Consider the following 16,593-nt stretch of genomic DNA (forward strand, 5'->3'; position numbering starts at 1 on the left):
AACAGTGGCTCTCAACTTTTATGCCACTGGCTCCTTTCAATCTGCTACTGGGGACATTGCCAATATCTCCCAGTTCGCGGTGCATTGCTGCATCCGTCAAGTCACAAATGCCCTCTTTAAAAGGAGACGAGAGTACATCTCTTTCCCGATGACCCCGAACAAGCAGCAAGAGCGCGCAGCGGGCTTTGCAAGAATAGCGGGCTTCCCCATGGTGCAGGGCGCCATTGACTGCACCCATGTGGCTTTGCGGGCGCCACAAGAGAATGCCGAGGATTTCCGCAACCGAAAGGGCTTCCATTCCTTGAGCGTCCAGTTGGTCTGTGACCACAGACAGCTGATACTCGCTGTCAATGCCCACTTTCCAGGCAGCAGCCACGATGCCTTCATCCTGCGCCAGACTTCTGTGGCAGACCTTTTCGAGGCCCCGCTTCACCCAGGAGGCTGGCTTCTTGGGGACAAGGGCTATCCTCTGTGCACCTGGCTGATGACCCCGCTCTGTTCGCCCAGTACCCCTGCAGAAGAACGATACAACGAGAGCCATCAAGCTACCAGGAACATCGTTGAGCACACAATCGGCGTGCTCGAGCAACGGTTCCGCTGTCTGGACCACTCTGGAGGAGCCCTGCAGTACTCGCCTGAGCGAGTCTCCCACTTCATTGTTGTGTGCTGCATGCTGCATAACCTGGCAATCCTCAGGACCCAGCCAATGCCAGCGGGCCTTGGAGCACCAGCAGAGGAGGAGGAGGAGGAGGAGGAGCAACAGCACCAAGATGGGAGGGAGGCACAAAGTGCAAGGGCTGTCCGTCAAAGCTGATAGCAAGTCGCTTCTAGGCCCCCTCTGAGGAATGGCTTCTGCCATTCAAAGAACCTGAATGGAACCATGCTGCAACCCCTAAGCTGGTCAAGGCAACAATGAGTGCAAAGAGCAAACATGCACATTTTGAATAAAGACACTTCTTTATTTACAAAACTGTGTATCCTTCCCGCATGACAAAGTAATAGAAAGAAACACACAAAGAAACAGTCAATCACATAACTGGCTCTCACAACCTGGAGACAATGTCCAAAACAGTAACAAAAATATGACCACGATCCTCGGCCTTCAATAAAACAATGAACCACATTTTGCCACGCCTCCTACTTTTTGACCTTCAAGGGTGATCTGCTTCCCTTGCGAAATTGCCCCCTTCCCACACTGCAGCTCCTCCGCACTGGGACCCCAGTGGCTGCAGCAAGGCTGGGGGAAGGCTGCTGAGTATCAGAAACTGAGACTGCAGATGCCCTTGAGGGACGGCCTGGACCAGCTGTGTCTGGAGGGCCCGGCTGCTGACTACTCCAACTCTGCATGGGCAGCAGCAGTCTGTCCTACAGGTGGTGGCAACTGCAGTGGAGAAGTGACAGTGCTGGCAGCAGGAATGCTGTCATCCTGAGAGAGGACAGCAACTCCCCGCTCGACCGACACACTGGCACTCCCACGGGGCAGCACTTCAGCATGCGGAGCAATCTGCGGGAGCACAGATTGCTGGCCTGCTGCGGCGCATGGAGGGCCCCGGGGAAACCTGCCCGATCCAGCGAGGGTGACATCAGTTAGTGCTCGCGTGGCCTCAATCTGCATCTGCATGAGACCAGCCACTGACTGCATTGCAGCACTTAGCATTTGCGTGGCAGACGCCTGTGCTGCACCGAAGTCCTGGACACTCCTTGCCAGTGACTCACTGGATTCGGGCATCCTTGCCACTGCAGCCATGAGCTCAGTGTGCCTTTGCTCCGCCTGGGCGCTCATTTCAGCGAGGAGCCGCACCTTTTCTGCGCTCACTGTAGCAGGACTCGAGGCCATACTCTCCCTCCGGGGAGAAGGCCCCCGAGTTTCCCTACCCCCCTCGCGTTGCTGCAGCCCACTGGGTCCTGGAGATTCACCCTCATCGGACCATTCCCCCCCCCCCCCCCCCCTCCCCTCCAGGGAAGGCGTGTCCCCAGTATGGCCATGGACTGCCTCGGCAGAGGGTTGCGCTGATGGTCCGGCTTCCTCTTCCTCCTTGCCTTCAGATTCACTCCCAGTGGCAGCTTGAGGGCCCAAATCGGCATCTGAAAGCAGGGAGGTACAAGAGTGGCTTTAGCGTGAGGACAGGGTGGCAGCAAGGGAGGCATGAGTGCAGCGATGTACTGATTTGGATCGAGAGTGTCAAAGGATGCTGTTGTGAGGAACAAGTGGAAGGAGAGAGGTCAAAAAGGTGATGACCTTACCATTGCTGGCCAGAACGGGGCTGGCGTCCCCAGTGGCGACGGGGCCAAACATCCGGCTTGCCACAATCCGGTGGACTCGCTGCTCCAGATTGGTCAGGGCTTGAAGGTCCATTGCTGCTGTCTCCTATTATGCGCCAGCTTGCCCTGCAAGAAAAAGGACAGGGTCTGAGTAAAGATGCAGCCATGATCTTGGCTGAAATGCCTCCCATGGTCAAATAACCCTTACTGTATGCAAAGTGCTGAATGTGCGTGTGAGTTTCCTGAAAGACCCATAGGTGTTGGAGGAGTGCTGGGCATTGGGGCTTTCAAGACCCTTTGGCCATAAAGCGAGGTCGAGATGGAGGGATGAAGAGGTTTCTGAAAAAGGCACTCACCCTGACGACCCGAGTGAGGTCGTTGAACTTCTTCCTGCATTGCACAGGAGTCCTAGGCACCATGCTGCTGGAGGTCACTCTGTGAGCCGCCTCCCTCCAAGCTTTTCGGTACTCGCTGGGCAGAGGCCTCCTGCCACTCTCCGGGTACAGGAGAGATCGCTTGCGCTCCACCGTGCCAACCAGAGCCTCCAAGGCCCCCTCGCTGAAACGCTGCGCTCGCTCCCTGGCCCCCTCCATGGTCCTTGGCTGCATGATTTGGCAACAGGTCTGTCCAGGCCGAGATTCAGGGCTCCGATGCACAGGGTGTGGCTGCAAATCAAGATCGACCCTCCCCTTTAAGAGCTGACCGGCGCCAGCGTGTCTGTGTGCAATCGCTAACTGACAGCACCTGCGCTGCGCCCGCCCTCTGAGTTAGCGCCTCGCTCCTCCGGCTTAGCGCCTTAAGAGAGTTGTGCAGCGCCTGATTTAGCGCTGCATCAGCTCCAGGGGTGAAACAGACCAATTTTGCAGTAGGTGGCGATAATTTGCGCCAGGCGCAAAACTTTGCGCTCGGCCGATAATTGCGCCCCAAATGGGGCGATACCGAATTTCTCCCCATATGACCCCAAAGGTGTGTGTTGAATGCTTGATGAAGAAGAACGATTATCTACCTTCAGTTCACATCCTGGAATTTAATGCTGGTGTGGGAAACCACGTCCAGCACTGTCTATCTGCAATTTCATGAGGGCATTTTGCCCGAGCATGTGGTTTCCCTAGAACCAATCAAGCTAAGCTTTGCTCCTGTGGTCTTTGTGCCTTGGGAAGATTTACTATGTTAAAGGCGCTATATAAATGTAAGTTGTATGGTACGTGGCAAATGGCTATTGTTTGAAGAATGAAGAAGGCTGTACCAGATAAGTAATTTTCCTTTCCCCACAATCATTTTTGTTAAATTAATAGTACTCCAGCATGAGAAGCTCCTGCAACAGTTACAATTCTTGATCTAAAAATTTTAGGGCCAGTTCTGTGCTGCCATTGGGATGTAGTTCTCATGGAGTGCAGCACTGAAAATTATGGGCACACAGTCCCTGATTTTAATGGACAGAAAATCATGGGCCATGAGCCTTTGGTTTCCCGTGATGTCAGAGTGTCTGTCCCTGCTAGGAGTGCACAATCGGGCCTCTGTGTTCAAATAGAATTTTGTTTAATCGTTTTTAAAGCAGCTTTTTTAAAGATGCAAACATTAAGCGTGTTGTATCTGGCACCTGTACTTTCTTCTGCTCTACGTATTTATAAATCTAATTGTACCCACATGTGTTGACTGGGAAAATTATACTGCAACAGTTCAGCTATTGCACCTCCAGGTTTGCTAGTTTAAAAAAAACGCACCCTCTTGAAAGTAGGACTTGTGCACTGGAGTTTGTTTTTGATTTTAAAATGTGAGGGTATTTTGAACAAATGTACTATTTGTGTCCTTAATGTTGACGGTGGTAGGAAATAATTTGCCTTGTTTTTAACCTGCTGGCTTGGCCGCTGTTTAACGTAGTTAAACTATTTTTGAATATGGATTGTACTGTTGTTTCAGGACAGTAATTATACTGCATTGTAATATGCTGATGTAAAGAGGATTCATTTTTAAATCCTTCACCGGATTATAGGAATTGAGTTTGAAATCTGAGACTGCGCCATAAGCTTTCCAATAGATATTTCACAAGTCTTTACAATTTACAAAAAATGTAGTCATGTGTTTTATAAGATGAAAAATTAACTTCTAACAAAGAACATTGGCGTGTACTAGTTATTTTTTGAATGCAGCTCATATGGCAGTGCTGCTGTTTTTGGAGATGGTTTCTTTAATCATGTATTTTTTAACAAATGGCTATTTTTCAAGGGTGAGTATATCCAGCAAACTGAATTTGTTAATCTTTTGTTAAACAATTAACCATATCTGCCCTTGGACAACCACTTAGCTTTTTAAGCTAATTGTAACATATAATTTAGCATCATTTTAACAGTAAAAGATTGGTGAGTAACAATTAGACTCGAGTGCGATGCTTATTTGCATTGGCTAACTTTAGTATCTTTTCTGAGAACATCTCGTATATATATTATTTATACATGGAGGTATGTGGTGAACACAGGAATTTGGCTCCAGTGTGGATAGCAGATTTTCTTCCTTTATATTAGTTTGGTATTGTATCAAGCAATCCATAAGTGATAGACATGCACATATTTTGCACATGTGGACCTATAGTGACAAAAGTAGAGAGGGAAATGGGGAAAATTTGGAGGGAAAAATTAGGAAGACTTCAGTTTAAAATGCATCACTAGCACCCGACCACACTTTCTAATGACATTTGTTCATAAGTGACTTAATCAAAACTCTGATTAATGTAACCAATAACAAGCAAAAGAGGTTGGGAATAAAATCCATTGTTGGAACAGTATATAGGGAACTGATCTTATAGGGAACAGATATATATATCAGATCTTTGTGGTACCTAACCTGGGAATTTTTTTTTGCTAAAACTAGTTCAAAAAGTAGGAAATGTTCTCCTTCCAAGCATTACCAAAATTTGGGAGTAGAATAGAAGGGTCATACAGTGGATTCAGTTATCAGCTACACATTAACTGAATTTAATTTCTGTTGTCTTCAGACACTTCAAGTCTAACCCATTATCTTTAAGTAATGGGAAACTGCCAAGTTGGTCAGTGGTTGATATGAACCCCGTTTCTAGAGAATAGGGTATATATTTTAGCAAACACTTCTAGTGTCTAACTTGCCTGTGTTTACTAGTATATAATTTCTGTATTGAATCTCATGATGCTATACTGCTGTAAAGATTGACTTTTTTATGTTTAGCAAAAATAGTTTGATAAAAGCTGTTACACAGTGTATGATTAATTCTGTGACTAGAGGTTCATGAAATATTTCAAGTTATACCTATTATCTAAGAATTGTCTCCAGAGCAGTTCTGATGAGCATTGCTCGTGATCAAGTGAGATCCTTTGCCTTTCAGTAAGGAGCTGCTTGTACTTTGGTATGCGATTAGCCCACAGGGAATAGGTATAGTGGCAGTAACGTGCTGAGAGAAGTTGTACGTGTTACCATGTTTGTCTGCTACAGGCTCATGAGCGACTTGAAGAAACCAAACTGGAAGCTGTGAGAGAGAATAACGTGGATCTTGTGAAGCAAATTCTTGAAGACATCAACTGCATAGTCCATCACAATGAGACTGCTACAGAGCTGGCCAAAATTCTAAAGGAGCCACACTTTCAGGTACAGTCTGCAATTATATAGTATTTCCTTCTGGGTTTCCTATATAAACCACATTTGTACAATAGACCAATAATAAACCTTCTATCAACTGATGCTAACAAACGTTCAGGTGAAGGGAGGCTTATTATTGGTACACTAGAGGAAGCATGAAAAGGTGATGACGAGAACTATTTATTTACAGGTATCGGCGCTTCTAGAATGTGTACACTACTGTAATGCTGTTAATGGCACCTAGGAGTTTTGAAAGAAAAACGTTTTAATGTAATTTAGATATTCTACCAAGGTTTATTTTTGTAATTTAGATATTCTGTTGATAGAAAGAACAATTAATAGTTAAAGCAGAGACTTATTCAGGATAACACTATTAGCCAGAAATTCTCGTGAAAGTCTCTACATATTTAGTTAAAATGTTCAACTTTTTGAAAGCAAACATTAGGAGAAAGTCATGCTTGCATTTTTTTGGTATTGGCCCTTTTTAAATTAAATTGAGAGGGTGTTCCATATTTATTCACTTTTTTTCTTTTCCTGTTCCTTGTGTTTAATTCCTTCAGTTTGATTTTTGTCACTTGACTTTTATAATTATTATATCTTCCACAAAATCTATTTGAAAAGAATCACTAGCTTCCCTCTCTGCAACATTTGTTCATATATGTGATAGCCTTCTGTTCGACACTAACTTTGTCAACACTTGCAGATTAGGTTGAAGTAAAAATAAGTCAGAACAGCTCACGGGATTGATTGTGTTCGGGATCGCTGAATTATTATTTCTCTCTGCTTAAATGAAAGAAGTATATTCTATCTTCTCCATAAGGTGACACTAACTAAGAATAGTTGAGAAGGAGAAGCATTAGGTTTGATGCTTTAGTCTAAAACATTCCTCAATGTGTAATTTTGCTTTAATATTGATAAAGCATTGGTAAACATATGCATAATCCAAAACCAAGAGCGAACCTGTCTTTCATTTACAGCAAAGAATCCTAGCCATCAGATACAGAACTGCGTCCAAGGAATGACCATTGAGTGGCTGCAGAATTTTCTGCTTTTTATAATATCCAGGTGCTCTGAGACATAATTTTAATATGCATTGAGCAGCTATATTATTCCTCTTGCAAGAGGATTCAATGAAGGTGAACCTTTTGTCCAGATTCACAAAAGGAATTTGAGAGGAATTTGCTTCTTCTTAAGCACACTGCTCCAATTTGAAGTGTTCCCAAATTAATTTGAGCTTATTAACTTTATTGAGCAATATTAACTCAATAAAGTGTATTAACAGCATAACTTTCCTATAAACAATCACATCTTGAGTTCTCATGCCTAATAGTAGTAATGCAGCACTGACAGCGATAGAAACAGGATTGCCCAGGAATTCACCAAATAAGTCTCACTTAATGATGCATCACTGATGTATCATCGATGCGTTGGATATTTGGCTAATTTTGCAAAATATCTGAAATTTTGAATTGAGTGATGAACTACCAATAATATAGATATGTCTCATTTTAAGTTTCATCTAAATTGTTCACAAGTATGCATAGAAACATAGAAACATAGAAGATAGGAGCAGGAGTAGGCCATTCGGCCCTTCGAGCCTGCTCCGCCATTCAACGAGATCATGGCTGATCATCCAAACCCTAGCACCCGGTCCCTACACCGACAGCCACCCCACCCAAGCCCTATCCCCGTAACCCCACGTATTTAATCCCCCCTAACACTAAGGGTCAATTTTTATCATGGCCAATCAACCTAACCCGCACATCTTTGGACTGGTCAACAGCCTTGCTGTAAGTTATATAATCACACTAGCAGTGTCATTTTCTACATACCCAGGATCGGAGTTTGTTTGGAGTCCTATGAGCCACTGAGGAGTGAGCAGCTTCATTAAATCCTAAAAACATAAAGATCTAGCCATAGAAGTACAAAAATCCCCAGCATTTGAAATTTAGGAAGTTAAAAAAAAATGTACACAGTATATAGTATTTCATCTTAAAATAAACATCTAACTATATTTTGTTTACCAAAGACGTATATTCAAGATGCCTCCTCTAAATTTTAGTTAACCAGTTTTATTTATTACTGTTTCCCCCAGTGTAAATCCTCTACTAATGAGACATCTGTGTGTAAAAGATTTTAGCAGTGTAATCTTTCTAATCCTCTTCTGTGACCCCTACAGTGCCAGAAAAGCTTAAAGCAGTTTTATTTAAAGTTGTGGCCTATTTTTTATTCTCCTCAAACATTTGATGTTTTAAGGTACTCTGAGCAGAGTCTGACTTCTGTAAGATTTTATTCTTATGATGATATGAGAGAATGTCCATTGCCGAGATTACATTTTTTATCTGGTGCACTGTTTTGAATATGGGAGATGATCAAAATGTCCATGTCGCTATAGCTGTGAAATGTCTTGTTTTTGACACATGGCTCTAACAAATGACAGCTTCAATCCACATTTCAAATTGCTGTTGCAGTGTGTGTGTTACACGTTTCTGGAATTGTGCCAAATAAATTACAATGATGCTGCGAGTTTACCATTCACTTGTAAAGTAATTTTCTAATGGCTGTAATCCTTTAGGTTTTTCTGATGATAAATTGAGTTAAGCAGCTAATCGAGATTGTTTAATTTGAACTGAGATCAGTTCTGAGCTCCGTGCTATTAATGAATGCTTTTGCAGTGGGATATGATTTTATTTTCTCTTTGTCCATTACACAGTAAACTGTAAAAACAGGTGGTATCAGAAACACGGTAATGGCTTGTGTGCATTGTCCATTATATTCTGGGGTTAGAAATGTCACAGTTTAAGATTTAAAATAAAAATCAAAATTCCTTCCATATGTGTTCTCCAACTTATCACAAAATTAATTTTTTTTAAATGTACATTTTGTGTCTGATCTAGAGAATTTCTGATATGATCCAGATATGACAAATATTGGAAAGTCTGAGGCTGTTGGCTTTCTGATTTGTTTTAAGATCTCACTCTTTTAATTCCCAGTGGATGAAGTACAAAGAAATTGGGGTTTCCTTTTTCTTGTTTCCTCTCCTCTTTCTTTCCCCCCCCCCCCCCCAAAACCAAGACACCCCCCAAGTTTCTATTTGAGCTGGAAAATTAGCTCCAAAATTGTCTTGGTTTCAACATTCTATTCTTTCCACTCCTAATATTGACACGTTCAGCATCTGTTTCATGCATTTCTTCAGCATTCTAAAAGGCAACAGGCAAGTAGAAAATATTCCCAGTGTACACATGACTTGGAAACACACTGGTCTGCGTTTGGACTTTAGAGGGGAAATGTTCTGAAATCACGCCCCACAATTTTACAAGCATTAAAGTTACTGGATGGGAAATCATTGGGGGCATATACATGAGTTCCTGATACATGCACCTGACGGGCAATACTTCAAGCGGGGAGCATGGTTTTGTAAAATTTACCCCTTAGTTGTTTTTACCCTTCAACATACATAGGCCACATGTTCTAGAATTCCCTCCCTAAATTCCTCCAACTCTTCACCTCCTTCTCTTCCTTAATACCTTCCTTAAAAGCCACCTCTTTGACCAAGCTTTTGGTCACCCATCCTAATATTTCCTCCTTTGGCTTGCCATCCATTTTTGTCTGATTGCTTACATAGTATTTACAGCACAGAAACCGGCCATTTGGCCCAGCAGGTTCATGATGGCGTTTATGCGCCTCACGAGCCTCCTCCCACCATTCTTCATCTAACCCCATCAACATACCCTTCTATTCCGTTGTCGCTCGTGTTTATCTAGCTTCCCCTTAAATGCATCTATGCTATTCGCCTCAACTACTCCTTGTGGTAGTGAGTTCCACATTCTTACCACTCTCCAGGTAAAGAAGTTTCTCCTGAATTCCCTATTGGATTTATTAGTGACTATCTTATATTTATGGCCCCTAGTTTTGGGCTCCCCACAATTGGAAACATCTTTTCTACGTCTATCCTATCAAACCAATGTTCTCTCCAAGATGCGCGCGTGCATGGCCGCTCAGTCATTTACAAGGTACTGCGCAGGCCGTTCACAAGCCTTTCCATCAGAAATACTGCGCATGCGCAGAAATTTAATAGGACTGCGCATTGAAATAAAGAGGCCGCACACAACAAAGCGCAGCTTAGATGGAACATTGTATCAAACCCTTTCACCCCTCTTCTGTTTTTCTAGAGAAAAGAGCCCCAGCCTGTTCAATCTGTCCTGATAGGTATAGCCTCTCAGTTCTGGTATTATTCTAGTAAATCTTTTTTTTGCATATTCTCCAGTGCCTCTATATCTTTTTTATAATATGGAGACCAGAACTGTTCACAGTACTCCAAGTGTGGTCTAACCATGGTTCTATACAAGTTTAACATAACTTCCCTGTTTTTCCAATTCTGTTCCTCTAGAAATGAACCCCAGTGCTTGGGTTGCTGTTTTTTTTATGGCCTTATTAACCTGTGTCACTGCTTTTAGTAATTTGTGTATCTCTACCCCCAGATCCCTCTGTTCATCTAGCCCATTTTGACACTTATTTTCCAAGGAGTATGTGGCCACATTATTCTTCCTACCAAAATGTACCACATCTCATTTATCTATATTGAAGTTCTGCAAATAAACTAATGTCTTCCTGTATTTAGTTGCAGTCCTCTTCTGTATCAACTACATCCCCCAATTTGGTGTCATCTGCAAATTTTCAAATTGTACTTCCAATTCCTGAGTCCAAATCGTCTATGTAAATAGTGAAAGAGTGATTCTAGCACCAATTCTTGTGAAACACCAATTCCCACCTTTTTGCTAATCTGGGACACTACCTTTAACCCCTACTCTCTGTTCAATTTTGTAGCCAGCTTGCTATCCATTCTGCTACTCGTCCCCTGACTCCACATGTTCTGACCTTAGTCATGAGTCTACTATCCAATACCTCATCGAAGGCCATTTGGAAATCCAAATACTTATTCCTCTGTGAAATGCCTGGGGGTGTTTTCTACAATAAAGGCATTCTATAAATGCAAGTTATTGTTAATAGTGCCCACTGTACCTATCTGAGACCCGCTATCTTAATGGTATTTACTTAATCTGGTTAATTGTGACCTGTCAAAATGTTGCATTTTATCCACAGTACCAAGCTGGAACTAACTATCAGCAACCCATGTTTCTTCATCAAAGTTTGTGGTGGGGGGGTGGAGGAAAAGGGGGAAGTTGAAGGAGAGACCCATAATAATGCCCTGAGGATTCAGATTGCCATCTTACGAAAAGCATCTTGGACTTTACTAACATGTGGGGGTCGATTTTAACTTGTTTCACCAGTTGTTAATGGGGCGGTAATGGCCTCAAAATGGAGGTCTGTATCCTTACTGTCCCAGTAAGCCTGGCAATGCCTCTGCTGCCATTTTGAAAGTGGCCTATTTTAGGCAATAGGCCCATTTTCAATATGCATATCGTGGTTCTAGGACCCTGGTGCCTCAAAATTGTGGCCGCAGGTACAGGCGACTGGCCAGCGTGCTCCACCAGTTGATTGCCCAAAAGTCAAAATCGACCCTGCGCATTCGGTATTGAATTGATGAGCAAAGGGATGCTCCTGCCTCCTTCCCCCCACCCTTTTCTAAATCCTGACTATCTTTAACCAGGATAATGTCCCAGTAATGTAAGTGTTACTTATGCTGAACTTTGAATCTATAATTATAATTTAAATAGAGGAGAGGGGGAAAATCGGGAAAGACTAGTTCTGCTTTGCAAAGTGGCACCACTTGTTCACTAATAAAGTGACTACCTTGGTGCAGCATGTAGTCTGGTAGGTTCGAAAGAAGTGTAATGGTAGGAGGGGACTAACAAGAATATTGGGGAGCAGAGGGAGATATATGATTAACGCAGTATACTAGTGGCCAATGTACGAGCATATTATTGAATAATTGGGGCAAGGTTATTCACAGGTTTAAGGCTGGGATCACAGAATGAAGTAGAACATTTCTAGTGAAATGTGTGGCTGTTATTGGAGATCTCATTATGTTTAGGAAGTAATGCTTTTTCTTAATGTTTGCAGTCACTTTTGGAAGCCCATGATTTGGTTGCATCAAAGTGCTATGAAACGCCACCCTCAAGCCCCAGTCTGCTAAATGATATCCTGAGCAACCAGACAGCATCCGGAGATGCTGTTCGCATGATTGGAATTCAAAAGAAAGCCATGGAGCCTTTGGTAAGCCATTTCTTTTTTATTTGAGAGCTGGTAATTGGCTATTCTTGCGTATTTGCTTTCTTATATATTAGATTCTTGTTTGTGATGTTGTAGATTTTCTTCAATCATTTGTGTTGCATCGGTCACATTAGATCACACCAATCCTAGAACTCCTATCCAGGCAGCTTCCCTTTCCTGAGTACTCCTGGGTCTGAACTGGAGAAGCAGTTGGGCACAAAGCTTGAGGCTGTAATCTGAAGCAGGGGCTGGGTGGGCTCGAGACCTTGCAATATTGCTGCAGGAAATAGACCACTGATTTAAAAGAAAAACTTTAAAGGTGAATACCAGTTTTTCTTTTGTTTTCTTCCTTTTTCTACCAGTTTTCTCCCTTCCTCTCCCAACACCTTGCTGGGGTATAGCTCCACAGGTGCCAAGTTGCCTTTCACCATGTGAACCTGAACCACAGAGAGATCCTAACTATTTGACTCTGGCCCTGGTTGTGATAACCACCAAATCATGTGCGCTTCCAGCAGGGCTTGCTGGATAATTAGAAATCCTTGTTGATTTTGCCCTCTAACACAGATGCAGAGGACTATTGTAGTGTCCCTACTGCTGTTCCAGCTGAGATCAGCTGATTCAACATGGACTGCGGCTCATACCTGGGATCACCTTGCTCTGTATGGCTCTCACTACCCATTAACATAATCACTTCAGCCATCAGAATAATGGAGAAGGCAATTCCATAGGAAAGTACTCTGTAGGTTTAAGTCTTTGAGCCAATGTGTACTATAAAAACATAAGAAATAGGAGCAGGAGTAGGCCATTCGGCCCTTTGAGCCTGCTCCACCATTCAATGAGATCATGGCTGATCATCTGCCTCAACTCCATTCACCGGCCCTATCGCCATATTCCTTGATGCCCTTACTAGTCAGAAATCTATCGACTTCTGTTTTGAATATACCCAATGACTGGGCTTCCACAGCCCTCTGGGGTAGAGAATTCCAAAGATTCACCACCCTCTGAAGAAATTTCTTCTTATCTCAGTCCTGAATGGCCTACCCTTTATCTTGAAGCTGTGGCCCCTGGTTCTAGACTTCCCAGCTAAGGGAAACATTCTCCCAGCATCCACCCTATCATGCCCTGTAATAATTTTGTATGCTTCAATGAGATCCCCCCTCATTCTTCTGAATTCAAGAGAATACAGGCCTAGTTTACTCAATCTCTTATACGACTGTCCCACCATCCCAGGAATCAATCTCGTGAACCTTTGTTGCACTCCCTCTATGGCAAGTATATCCTTCCTTAGGTAAGGAGACCAAAATTATACACAGTACTCCAGGTGTGGTCTCACCAAGGCCCTATATAATTGGAGTAAGACTTCTTTACTCCTCCAGTTTTGTTTGGCACATGTGAGCACACTGGGATATCTGCAGCCGAGAATAGCTTGGAACATGTTGGCTTCATAAAATTGGAGTTATTCTTTAGAAACTAGTCATAAATAGTTTTTGTGGAAGGGGAAGGAATCCTCCCTTTTCTGCCTCTTCCAAATTGCTTTCTAAAAATTTAATGAAAGTAGAAGAGAATCTGTAACCCCAATCTTATTTATGAAAAAGACAACATTTTTCATTGAGTGGTATTTAGTTTATTCTGTGGTGATTTATTTTTAGCACTCTAATTTTAATGGGAATTAATACATGTCTAGAAGGTGCTTCTAATCCCCATAATGTAATGTGAACGGCCTCCCTCCTGATGTGGCTGGCAGGCAGGCTCAAAAAATCCACTAAATAGGGATCAAGCATTGGATTTTTGAGGGGAACTCCGTTTTACTGTACAGTTTGTCACCATAGTGCCAAAGGGTTAGTATGAATATATTTTGGTTCCATAATTAAGTCTTTGTAGCAAAATAATTATTTTTGTATTTGTTGTACAGAAAGAAAAGCCAGTTTTACTTTGTTATATGGAGAGGGACAAAAAGTGTGGTACTACTATCATAAAGCACCTTAATTTTACAGCAATAGCGGAAGAGGGAGATGTTTACTATTTTCTCATTTGCAGTGATAACTTTTGCAACCAATTTTCACACTCGACTCCTGCTGCTTAAATAGTTACATTTGTTCTGGCTTTGAGTTGGGGAAGCAAAAACATCTAATCAGCTTCAATGATTTTATTCTTTTGTAGGGTGTTACCTTTAGGGTGGAGAATAGTGAACTGGTAATTGCAAGGATTCTCCACGGTGGTATGATTGACCGGCAAGGTCTTCTCCACGTAGGTGATATCATTAAAGAAGTAAATGGCAGGGAAGTCGGGTCTGACCCAAAAGCACTGCAAGAAATGTTGAAGGATTGCAGCGGTGGCATCTCGTTTAAAATCTTGCCCAGCTACAAAGAAACTCCTTTGCCCCTACAGGTAAGAGATATTGCTTGACAGAAGGAAAAAATGGTGCCGATCAGGAAGGATTTAACTTAATAGTTATTCTGTAGTAATTAAACTAGTTGCTTTGGATCACTAGAATTTGTGCCCAATTAAGCCATCAAACATCTACTTCGCAGGAAAGAGTATTTTTCTATTGAGCATCATACTATATCTTTGATTCTAGAACCTGTTATACTTTCTACTTTTATCTTATTGCTATTTAATGTCGAATATTTGAGCAACTGTGTATTTGCTTTCCATTATAATGAAATTCAGTGTCAAGTTACCTGATTAACTATTTGGTAACTCAACAGTTAAAATTGCTTTGAACTTTGATTCAGCTGGGAAATTAGTTTGAAAATGCTGGAGAGGTGGATGGCAAGTGGGCAGATAGACACATGGAATATCTCATGATACATTTACATTCCACAAGATTTGTGTAGTTTTGAAGCCGAAACTGCTTTGCTCTAATTCTAAACTTTAGGGTGTAAATTAGGTATGAAAGCCCAAACTGACTCCAAAGCAGAGCAAGACTCCATGAGGATGTTTATATCTGTGGAACAGTAAGATGAGAATACTCAGAGGAGGAAAAGTTGTGGGGGGGAAAAATAGTCAACAGACATGGTCAGTAGTGTCTTGGGACATCCATGATTGGTGCATTAAAGCCTGAATACAGGCAGTGCTGAGAATGTGACGCCAGTTGAGAGCTTGGCTTTCCAGTCCCATAAAGATCATGATGTTTCCCCACCATCTATCTTACCATTTTGATTTTTCTGTTTTTTAACATTAACATTAAATGTGAGAAACAGAGATTAACCACATGCAGATTAATTGACTTGAGCAAGTTGCTTTATGGATGTATATAATATTGATGGGGCACAGTTAAGTTATAAAAACAAATATGGACTGCTCGTTTGTGATGAACTATAGCAAGGTATACCAGTCAAGATTTGTGACCATTTGAATTATTCTGCCTTGTATATCTGTACTATTATGAAGGTGATATTAGCAAACTTTTCTTTTCATTTTTAGTAGTAAATGAATCACTGTTGCTGAACCTAGCATGAGTTAGATTTTAGGAATTGTTGCAAAATTTATAAATGACATTTTATTGCAACTTCCAAAACAATTGAAGACTACTGTCCAACCAGATTATTTGTCTTCTGGCTCTTAAAGTAGGCTGTGCCCTGTTGTGTGTTAAAATTGTACATTGAGATTCATTATTCTTCTACATAAAACATAATTTTCCTTGTGGTTTATTCTTTTTTCTTTAACTCAATCAATTTCCACCCTGACATTGGTTTCTTAGACAAGGTTAAGAAATACACAATGGATATTTACATTCTAGTGTGAATTCACTCCCACTCTTCCGTTCTCCCTCTTCCCCACCCATAAGAACACAAGAAGTAGGAGTAGGCCATACGGCCCCTCAGGCCTGCTCCGCCATTCAATAGGATCATGGCTGATCCGAATCTAGACTCACGTCCACTTCCCTGCCCTCTCCCCGTAACCCCTAATTCCCTTATCTGCTAGGAAACTGTCTATCTCCATTTTAAATTTATTTAATGTTGCAGCTCTCTGGGATAGCAAATTCCATAGATTTACTACCCTCTGAGTGAAGAAGTTTCTCCTCATCTCAGTTTTGAAAGGGCAGCCCCTTATTCTTAGATTATGCCCCCTAGTTCTAGTCTCACCCATCAGTGAAAACATCCTCACCGCATCCACCCGATCAAGCCCCCTCACAATCTTATATGTTTCAATAAGATCGCCTCTCATTCTTCTGAACTCCAATGAGGAGAGTCCCAACCTACTCAACCTTTCCTCATAAGTCAACCCCCTCATCTCCGGAATCAACTGAGTGAACCTTCTCTGAACCGCCTCGAGAGCAAGTATATCTTTTCTTAAATATGGAAACCAAAACTGCACGCAGTATTCCAGGTGTGGCCTCACCAATACCCTGTATAACTGCAGCAAGACTTCCCTGTTTTTATACTCCATCCCCCTTGCAATAAAAGCCAAGATTCCATTGGCCTTCCTGATCACCTGCATACTAACTTTTTGTGTTTCATGCACCAGGACCCCCAGATCCCGTTGTACTGTAGCACTTTGCAGTTTCTCTCCATTTAGATAATAACTTGCTCTTTGATTTTTTTCTGC

At 42.3% G+C, this 16,593-nt stretch overlaps 1 protein-coding gene across 3 annotated transcripts in view; it reads left to right on the forward strand.

Moving 5' to 3' along the window:
* LOC147117481 (protein PALS2-like) overlaps window positions 1-15,624 on the forward strand; it is a 188,222-nt gene extending 172,598 nt beyond the window's left edge. For 2 of the 3 annotated variants that reach the window (XM_085988495.1, XM_085988496.1), the window contains exons 3-5: window positions 5,725-5,877; window positions 11,893-12,045; window positions 14,203-15,624. In XM_085988495.1, coding sequence (XP_085844621.1) covers window positions 5,725-5,877; window positions 11,893-12,045; window positions 14,203-14,448 — 552 coding nt within the window. In that variant the 3' untranslated portion in view covers window positions 14,449-15,624. Of the gene's footprint in view, window positions 1-3,761; window positions 4,490-5,724; window positions 5,878-11,892; window positions 12,046-14,202 lie in introns of those variants that run through there. The other variant, XM_085988497.1, reaches the window with a different exon arrangement.
* The last annotated feature ends 969 nt before the right edge of the window (window positions 15,625-16,593 follow it).

This window comes from Somniosus microcephalus, chromosome 5, assembly GCF_052327205.1.
Source record: "Somniosus microcephalus isolate GS21.2 chromosome 5, FLI_Smic_1.0, whole genome shotgun sequence".
NCBI lineage: Eukaryota > Metazoa > Chordata > Chondrichthyes > Squaliformes > Somniosidae > Somniosus > Somniosus microcephalus.